The sequence below is a fragment of the Tursiops truncatus genome, chromosome 17 (assembly GCF_011762595.2).
Source record: "Tursiops truncatus isolate mTurTru1 chromosome 17, mTurTru1.mat.Y, whole genome shotgun sequence".
Classification (NCBI taxonomy): Eukaryota; Metazoa; Chordata; class Mammalia; order Artiodactyla; family Delphinidae; genus Tursiops; species Tursiops truncatus.
In genome coordinates, this window is record NC_047050.1 from 77781283 (window position 1) to 77790812 (window position 9530).

A 9530-nucleotide genomic window follows, 5' to 3' on the forward strand; every position below is an offset into this window, starting at 1 on the left:
ACTAAGATCCCACAAGCTGTGCAGCACAGCCCAAAAAATGGTCAATTTTGTTACATGTATTTTACAACCGTTTACAACAGTTAATGTAACACACCAGAAACCACTGAATTTAAATGGATGATCTGTACTGTATGTGGATTACATCTCAATATGCTACCGAACGGAACTTGGGTCTGCCTGCCTGATGCACAGTGAAACCAATCTGCTGACACTGGGCTGTAGTGAAGGAGGGTACAGCGTTTATTGCAGGCGCCAATCAAGAAGAGCTGGCAGCTCATATTCAAAAGACCTGAACTCCCCAGTGGCTTTCAGGGAATGGCTTTTAAGGACAGTGTGAGGGAGAGTGTCATGGGTTTTGTGATCAGCTCGTGCACAGTTCTCTGGTTGGTTGATGGTGAGGTAACAGGGTACTAGGTATTTCGGAAATCTCAATTATCAGTTTTCTGCGGTCTAAGTGCTGGTGGTCAGCATGCAGTTAACTTCTTCCACCTGCTGGGGGCTTTAGTATCTGCAAAACCACTCAAGGATATGGCTCAGGATATTATCTGTAGCCTTCAAGTACAACTAAAGGTCCTTGACTTTGTTTTATGGCTAAACTATTATTACTTTGTCTAGACTGCTCTCTCTTTTTTGCTACGTTTTCCCACTTCTGTGATTCAATTTGCTCTTTGGAACTCAGGGACAGCCTAGGAGGCTAGAGGTGGTGGGACGTGGCGGGTGTCTCTCCCCAGGAAGGCCCTGCAGGGTCCTGTTTGGTTTCAAATAAAGCTATTTTAAAAAACATGCAGAAGGGACTTCCCTGGTGGCACAGAGGTTAAGAATCCGCCTGCCAATGCAGGGGACACGGGTTTGAGCCCTGGTCCGGGAAGATCCCACATGCCGCATTGCAGCTAAGCCTGTGCACCACAACTACTGAGCCTGCACTCTAGAGCCCACAAGCCACAACTACTGAGCCCACGTGCCACAACTACCGAAGCCCGCGTGCCTAGAGCCCATGCTCCACAAGAGAAGCCACCGCAATGAGAAACCCACGCACCACAACAAAGAGTAGCCCCCGCTCGCCACAACTAGAGAAAGCCCACGCACAGCAACAAAGACCCAACGCAGCCAAAAATAAATAAATAAAAATAAAACAAAATTTAAAAATTAAAAAAACCACCAAAAAAACAGAGAAGGGCTTCCCTGGTGGCACAGTGGTTAAGAATCTGCCTGCCAATACAAGGGACACAGGTTCCAGCCCTGGTCCGGGAAGATCCCACATGCCACGGAGCCACTAAGCCCGTGCGCCACAACTACTGAGCCTGAGCTCTAGAGCTCGCCACAACTACTGAGCCCACATGCCACAACTACTGAAGCCTGCGTGCCTAGAGCCTGTGCTCCGCAACGAGAAGCCACCACAATGAGAAGGCCGCACATCGCAACCAAGAGTAGCCCCTGCTCGCCGCAACTAGAGAAAACCCACGCACGCCAACGAAGACCCAACACAGCCAAAAATAAATAAATAAATAAATTTTAAAAATAAATAAATAAAAACACACAGGAGCCTCCTTAAAGGGGCTTCCACTGGCCAAACTGAGGATCAAAATAATGACAGTAAAGTATTATATTTCTATGAATAAACTAGGAATCCATGAGACTTCATTGACATAAATAGGTAAAGAGAAAGCTTTTTTCCCTACAATAAATGATAAAATTAGAAAATAGCCATTTGGAAACCATCACAGTAATAACTAATTCAGAGAAAAAAAACAATACATGCAAAAACGAGGGAGTGAAGGGTGGATGAGGAACGGAGTGTTTACATAGCCTCAAAGTATCCCCCCATAAAATACTTATTAAATACAAGAAGAAAAAGAGTAACCTGACAGGGAAGAAGCTTGGGCCACTCCATCATAATTAAGTAATCAAAATAAGCCTCTCCCGCGCTGAGACACACTGACGTTGTGCCACCTGATTGGACAGGATGAAAAGAACCCAGGATTTCCTCCAGAGCATTCCTGCCAGAAATGTACAACCTGAATCTAATCAGGAGCCAACCAGACAAATACAAATCGAGGAACGTGCTCCACAATAGCTGGCCGGTGGTCTGTGTCAAGGGCATGAAGAGCTGTTCCCACCTGGACACAAGAGGTGAGACAAAGGTCATTACAGGGGTGACCTGGGAATTTGAGGTCTCTGGGTCAAGGCTATAAGGGGGTTCTTTGTACAGTTCTTGTACCTTTAACTTTGAAATCACTTCCAAACACTTTGGATCTTTTAATTCACCGTGGGCATATTTAAGGCTCCCTAGCTGCTGATTACTGTAAACACATCCTTGACGCAGTCAAATCACGGGCCTGCTCATTAGTCCCCTGCTCACGCAAGTGGGCCCTGAAGGTGCACATTTCTGTCTCAGTCAAAAGTACCCACCAGAGGGCATCATTTACCTAGGTTATCCACAATATTCTAATTCCATACCTTGAGGAATTTTCAACTCTTATGGCCTGGCCGGGATCTGTGTGTCCCGAGCATGTGGTTGCCTTGGAGAGGTGGCACGTCCTTGGACTCATCCATCCTCTTCCTCAATTTCCATGGGACTTTCAGGAAAGTTTAGGTTGGGATTGAGGCTATGGGTCTCAGGCGGGGCAAGTCCCGGCTCTTGGACGTTATGACCTCCTGACTTCAGGGCCATATTTTTCCCTGTAAGTGGCTCTTCTGGGCATCACTGCCCCTAGAGGCTTTGTCCTAGCCCTTAGTGTGAAACAAAAATAATATCTATTAAGAGGCTTATAACCTATGTAAAAGTAAAGTACATAACAAATAACCCATGAGTCAGGTAATAATTGTGGGGAAACCCCTATATTAGAAAAGAAGAAAGGTTTCAAATCAATGACCTCAGCTTCTACCTTAAGAAACTAGAAAAAGAACAGTAAATTAAACTCAAAGTAACCAGAAGAAAGGAAACAGTAAGGTCAAAGTAGAAATCAATAAACTTGAAAAAGAAAACAATAAAGAAATGAATCCAAAAGGTGGTTCTTTAACAAGACCAATAAGGTCTTCCGTGGTGGCGCAGTGGTTAAGAAGCCGCGTGCCGATGAAAGGGACACGGGTTCGAGCCCTGGTCCGGGAAGATTCCCACATGCCGCAGATGCAACTAAGCCCGTGCGCCACAACTACTGAGCCCGCGCGCCTAGAGCCCGCGCACCGAGACGGAGAAACCATCGCAATGAGAAGCCCGCTGCACCCGGACGAAGAGTAGCCCCCGCTCGCCGCAACTAGAGAGAGCCCGCGCGCAGCAACAAAGACCCAACACAGCCAAAAATTAAAAAAAATTTTTTTTTTCTTAAACTGAATACAACCATATATAAAACCGAAAATATATCACGATCAAACGGAGAGTATGCCAGGGATACACTAGAAAGGCAATCACTGTAATTGATCCTGCTTTTCTTCCCGCGAAGACGGATGTTTGCCAATCATGAAGGAAGAGGGAATGTAATCGGTCTGCTATCAGCGGCTGGCAGGACCCCCAAGGGACGGTGCCATGCCGGGGCCCAAAGCTTGTCCCTGCACGACCCCCACCACCGCGCAGAGCCCGAGGTCCCCGGCTTCTGGCCGGCAACCAATCCCACAATCCCCCGGGCCTTGGCGTGGCCCCGCCTCCGCGCGCCGGTCCCGCCCCTTGCGCGGAGTCGGTAGCCTCGGATTGGTCACCGGGGCTTCCGGTACCCTGGTGAGCGGGGCCGCTGCCCACCTGTAGGCGCATCGCAAAGCTGAGCTTGCGCAGCGGAGCACGCCGACAAGCATGCGGGAGGACGAAGGGGTCGTGGGTGGGTCAGCCGGTGGCCTCGCCTCTGTAGGGTCGCCGATAGTGGAGGCCGGCCCGAAGGCGGAGGCGGCGAAGCTGCTGCCTTTCCTGGCGCTCGGGGCGCGGGCTGACCTGCAGGCGGCGGCGGCGCAGCATGTGCTGGCGCTGACCGGCTCGGGGCCCGGCCGCACGCTGCTGGCCGGCCAGGCGGCACTGCTGCGGGCTCTGGTCGAGCTGGCGGTGGCCCCTCCTCCCGCCCCGGCCCGAGACGCCGCTCGCGCGCTAGTCAATTTGGCCGCCGACCCTGGTCTGCACGAGCCGCTGCTGGCGGCCGAGCCCGGACTACCTGCCCGCCTGCTGGGCTGCGCTTTGGACCCACAGTGGCCCTGGGCCGAGGAGGCGGCCGCCGTGCTGGCTAACCTCAGCCGCGAGCCGGTGCCATGTACTGCGCTGATGGCGGCGCTGGCGGCCGCTGAGCCCGGGGAGTCGGGCCTGGAGCGGCTGGTGCTCGCGCTGTGCACTCCCGGCTACAACGCCCGCGCGCCCCTGCACTACTTGGGGCCGATGCTCTCCAACCTCAGCCAGCGTCCTGCGACGCGCGCTTTCCTGCTGAATCACGACAGGTGAAGCCCAGGGCGCTCGCGGGGAGGGCGTGGAAATGAGCAGGGACGGCACTGAGTGGTTTTTCCCTCCAGGTGCGTGGTCCAGCGGCTGCTGCCCCTTACCCAATACCCGGACTCCTCGGTGCGCAGGGGCGGGGTGGTGGGGACACTGCGAAACTGCTGCTTCGAGCACCGTGAGTGGTGGTGAGGAAGTTGCCGTGTCGGGGAGTGGGAGGAATAGACTGGACCCTGGGGCCCCTCTGGACTGGCCTCCATTCCTGTTTCTCCCCAGGACACCATGAGTGGTTGCTTGGGCCTGAGGTGGACATTCTCCCCTACTTGCTACTGCCCCTGGCTGGGCCTGAGGACTTCTCCGAGGAGGAGATGGAGCGTGAGTGGCTTGGGTCGAGCCTCAGGGTTGGTCTGGCAGGAGGGGAGGCCAGTGGGGGAGAGGCAGAAGGAAGTGTCCAGATCAGGGCCCCTTCTGAAACCTTCTAGCAGGGAGTTGCTGAACACAGATGGGCCTTACAATGGCAGGGTCTTGCCTAGCAGACCAGGGGCCAGCATAGGGACCCAGTGAATTCACTCCTAGGGCTGCCCGTTGACCTGCAATACCTGCCACAAGACAAGCAGCGAGATCCTGATGCCGACATCCGCAAGATGCTCATTGAGGCCATCATGCTGGTGAGCCGGCGTGCTGCTGCATTAATGTCACCCCCACACGCTTACATGTTAGCACACTGATGTCTGGATGATCTCTGCCCTCTCCCAGCTGACGGCCACGGCACCTGGTCGGAAGCAGGTGAGGGACCAGGGAGCCTACTTGATCCTGCGCGAGCTGCACAACTGGGAGCCAGAGCCCGATGTGCGGGTGACTTGTGAGAAACTCATCCAGGTGGGTGCAGGGTTGGGGGAGTGGTGGATGTCCACAGTGTGCCAGCCAGCTGCTCACCTGCTTCCCCTGCCTGCCCTGCTGGCAGGTCCTCATTGGGGATGAGCCAGAGCATGGCATGGAAAACCTGCTGGAGGTGCAAGTACCTGAGGATATTGAGCGACAGCTGCAGCAGCAGGACCGCCAGGAGCAGAGCAGCGCGAGCGGTGCGGCAGCAGCTGGAGCTGTGGCCCCAGAGACGCGCGCAGAGGGAGCTGCACCCACCTGAGGCCCGCGAAGCCTGCCGCCAGCCCTGGGCCCACCTCTGCTCGCCATCCGTCCAGGCCTCCCAGACCGGGTCTGTGTGCAGCCGCCCGCAGGCCTCTGGGTCCCCTGGCTCTGAGGGTGCGCCTTGCTGAGAAGCAGAGCTGTTCTTAAGCTCCAGGTCTTTGCTGAGGGTTGAGGGTGCCTCCCTGTGCCCTGTTGGCTCCAGCAAGAAGGCTGGTTGCTCAGAGGAGGACTGTTCAGCCAGAGCTGGCCCAACCCTGTGACTTGCTCAGGTATCTCCACGGGGATGGCCAGCAGGGCCGGACAGAAAAACACTGCAAGCCCGAGGGGCTAGCTGGAGCTTCCCAGTCCCAACGGTGCTACGGGGGTCTGGGCATAGGGGGGCACCCAGGTGCTTGCAGTGCCCCTTGGTACCAGTCCCACCCCAGGCCCCTCCATCCTGGGGCCCTGCCGGAGACCCAGCCTCAAAGGGCTCACCTGTTGAGGTTTTCACCAGCCACAGCCTGTCGTGGGGTCTAGCCAGGGCTGCACCCCTGTGGCCTGTCCTCGGAGCACTTGCTGGGCGTTGCCTCCCCTTCATGCTCCCCACCTTTCCACTTGACCTGTGCCCAAACCTGCCCTCCGCTCTTTGCAAGCTCCTCAAGTCCTATTTCCCAGTCCTGGACTGAGCTGATGCCCTCGCTCTCCCCCGCTAGCTGGGCCCTCTCGCTGGTCAGCCTGCCTGAGCCTCAGCTCCCCAGAGCCCCTCGCCTGCCGAGCTGAGAGCCTCCCTGATGTGCCTGCAGCCTTGCCCTGGGCTCTTCTTTCCCCTGACCACCCTCCAAAGCTGGAGACCGTCCCCTGGCACGCCCATCAAGGCTGGCTTCTTCATGGGTGCCGGGTGCCTCCCTCCTCTGCGGTCCCCTCTCTCTTCCCTCCCTCCCCCCAGATAAGTGAAAGCTCTGGCCTGGAGGTGTGTGGACTGTTTTGCAGATGCCCCAAGGCCCGCGGCCCTCTTCCCGCGTTGAGAAGTCCACGCCGTTGGCTCCACAGAATAAACGCTCTGTTTGGCCTTGCCCCCGCCGTCCCGCCCGCCCTCAGTTAACCAGGTGGTGTCCAGGCACGGTCCGGATGGCAGACATGGGGCGTGGCGACAGCGGACGCCTGGAGGGGCTCGCCGCGCGACTGGCCGTCTCCGTGCTCCAGAGTCCCAGCCCGGCAGGGTCGCACCTCGTCTCGGGGGAGACTCCGTGGGCTCGGGCGCCGGACCAGAGGCACTCTCAAGGGGGGTGCACTGTTGCTGGGGTCGCCGCAGGTGCAGGAGCGGCCTTGGGGGATCTGAGTCCGCGCTGGGCTCCACGTTGTCCGGGGACGTTGGGAGCTCACACTCCTCGGGCTTCTTTGCAACTGACCGGAGTGGGAGGGTCAGGTGGGGCGCTGAGGAGCCGCCCACCTGCCCACACTGGTGGGCGTGCAGCACCTGGTGTGACGCCGCCGAGCACGGTGCGGAAGAGCGTATGTGCGGCGGGCAGCCTCCCGTGCTGCGCGGCCACCTGCTGCAGGCCCAGGCGCGCTCGCGGGCGCAGCTGGCGCAGGCCTCGGATCAGGTCCTGGCACTCTGCGGGTGAGGGCTCAAGGATGCGGCCTACAGGTGCCACTGCCCTCTCGCGCCCCAGCCTGCAACCATCGCGGCCAACAATGCTGGCAGCTTGGAGGTGTCATCCCGTTCAGTCTTCCCAAACGGCCGTAGGGTGTCCGTGTTTCACACGTGGGGAGACAGGCAGAGAGAGGTGAGGCGCCCTGCCCTGGGCTAGCGCAGGGTTCAGGCTTAGCGGGGCCACCAACACATTTCCACCTCTCTGGACCCAGCTCTCTCTTGCCGCCCACCTGGGTGCGGGCTGGGACCGGGGAGGGACACAGGGTGGAGGCGCTCACCTGGGGACAGGCCTGGCCGTAAGGTGGGGCCCTGGCGCATCAGGTACCGCATGCGGTGGGGCTGGCGCTCCTTGAAGGGCAGGTTCCCGGTCACCATGGCGTAGAGGATGACACCTCTGGGGGCGTGGGCTTCCCAGGGCGTGCCCCCTCCCCTCCCCTCCCCTCCCTAGGGGTCCTGGAGCCCGTGAGGTGGCGCTCCCCGGCTCCACGGGTCAGCCTGCTCCCTGCTGTACTTGCTTGTGAGGACCTCCAGGGCTGTGTAGGCCACAGAGCCACAGAAGGTGCTCAGCCGCGAGTTCTTAAGCCCCTACCGATTGGCAAAGCCGAAGTCTGCAGGGGGCATACAGGGAGGGCGGGGGGGGGGGCGGGGTGTAAGTGGGCTCCTGTGGTGGGCATGGGGTGTGTGGGGTGACTGCAAGTGTGGCTCTGGGCGAGGGTGGGGTGTAGGCCTCCTAGGGGGATTGAAGGACAAGGCAGACTGGGGTCAGAAGTTTGGAGCGAGCCAGTGTAGACACGGGGTGCCTGGCTGGGGCGAGAGTGGGGAATGTGTGGCCCTCAGAAGTCGAAGATCTCAGTCAGTTGGCGCAGGCTGGGGGCAGGGTTGCGGGCTGGGCCGCAGGCTCACCGCTCAGCTTTAGGAAGCCTCGGTCATCTAGCAGGATGTTCTCACACTTTAGGTCCCTGCATGGGGAAGCGGAGGTGAGGCTGGGCCTGAGCTCAGGCGGCTCTCTCCATGTGGTGGGCGGGTGGGCTGGGCGGCGCCCTCAACTGCCATGCCTGAGCTGGGGCAGTGCGCCGCAGCACTGGCTAGCTGCCGGCACAGCCTGTGGGCCCCCTGCTCCAGCCCCGGGCAGCGGCAGTCGTGGGGCCGCTGGCTCCAGCACCAAGTAGGCGCGCCAGCTGTTCCGGTAGGTCTCGTAGAGCTGCACCTACTGGATCCCGCCCGCCTGCCATCACCCCGAGGAGGGGCCGTCAGGTGCACTGGATTGGGGTCTCAGGATGGGGCTGGGCTCGAGCGTAAGGGTCCCAGGAGGGGAAGGCGGCAGGCCTGGGCTGGGCAGGAGGGGACCAGGATGTCTTGGGGTCTCTGCCCACCACGTTCAGGTGCTTGTAGGTAGCACTGAGTGACGAGGTCTCACAGGGCAGGAACTTGCAGGAGAACTCCACAGAGGCCTCAGCGGTGGAGACGATCTTGATAGCCACCTGCGGGAGTGGAGGGTGGCCACCGTGCGGAGACCAGAGCCCCGGGGGCGGGATGTGGCAGAGCAGGCCCTGTGGCCTTCGTGCATGTTGCTGAACTTGGCCGGGGCAAGGCTCGGTGAGCAGCGTCCTTGGGGGGCCGCTCTGGTCTCCTGCCCACTCCTGTCCCAGGCACTTATGTGTTCGAGGGGTCCAGGAACTGGGAGTGATCAGCCTGCCCGAGCCTTGGCCTTCAGGGAGGATGCAGGACCAGGAGGGGGCCAGAGCACCTGGAAAGTGCCTGAGTGGGGTTAGGACAGGGGCCTCAGGGCTGGGCTGGAGGGTGAACCACGGATCCCCCACCCCATGGGGAGGAGGTGGCCTGCCTCTCTGTGGTGTGGCACGTACCCCGCAGGTCAGAGGCCAGCTTGGAGTTGGGCTGTGTGCGCTCCTGCGTGGCATAGGCCAGGTAGACTTTGGAGAAGGCCCCAGAGCCGATCTTCTTGGAGGAAGGCGGGTAGCTGTTGTCCCTGCATTCGCATACCTGCTCCATGAAGGCTCTCTGGTCCATGAAGGTCTGGTCTGACCTTCCGGAGGTCAGGGCACTGCGGAAGGGGTTGGGGCCATCCAGCTCACCGCAGGGCCTTGGGGACGGGGGGCGGGAGGCGTGACTGAGGCCTGACCTGTTAGCGGGACAGGGGTGATGGGGCTGCAGGAGGCCAGCTGGGACCTGCGCCCCCTCAAGGCTGCAGCCGAGTTTCTGAAGTCTTCCTGGGACTGGGGCAGAGACACGGGAGGGCCCAGGACTGAGAACTCGGGGTGGGAGGCTAACACAGCTGCACAACCATAGACTGGCACGGGGAAGGCAGGCTCTGGGATAGCGGGGGCA

At 59.1% G+C, this 9530-nt stretch overlaps 2 protein-coding genes across 2 annotated transcripts; one reads left to right on the forward strand and one right to left on the reverse strand.

Moving 5' to 3' along the window:
• Positions 1-3710: 3710 nt before the first annotated feature.
• HGH1 (HGH1 homolog) lies at positions 3711-6604 on the forward strand. Its single transcript, XM_004316826.4, has 6 exons — positions 3711-4410; positions 4483-4583; positions 4682-4780; positions 4982-5073; positions 5162-5284; positions 5370-6604. The coding sequence occupies exons 1-6, from the start codon at positions 3785-3787 to the stop codon at positions 5547-5549; spliced, it is 1221 nt and encodes a 406-aa protein (XP_004316874.2). The 5' UTR covers positions 3711-3784; the 3' UTR covers positions 5550-6604.
• Positions 5879-9212, reverse strand: LOC117308659 (testis-specific serine/threonine-protein kinase 5-like). The gene is made up of 10 exons (XM_033842890.1): positions 9050-9212; positions 8887-8942; positions 8558-8665; positions 8240-8391; positions 8088-8143; positions 7774-7792; positions 7463-7578; positions 7008-7145; positions 6758-6934; positions 5879-5907 (listed from the first exon to the last, which is right to left on the reverse strand). Exons 1-10 carry the CDS (start codon positions 9210-9212, stop codon positions 5879-5881), a joined length of 1014 nt encoding a protein of 337 aa, XP_033698781.1.
• Positions 9213-9530: the final 318 nt, after the last annotated feature.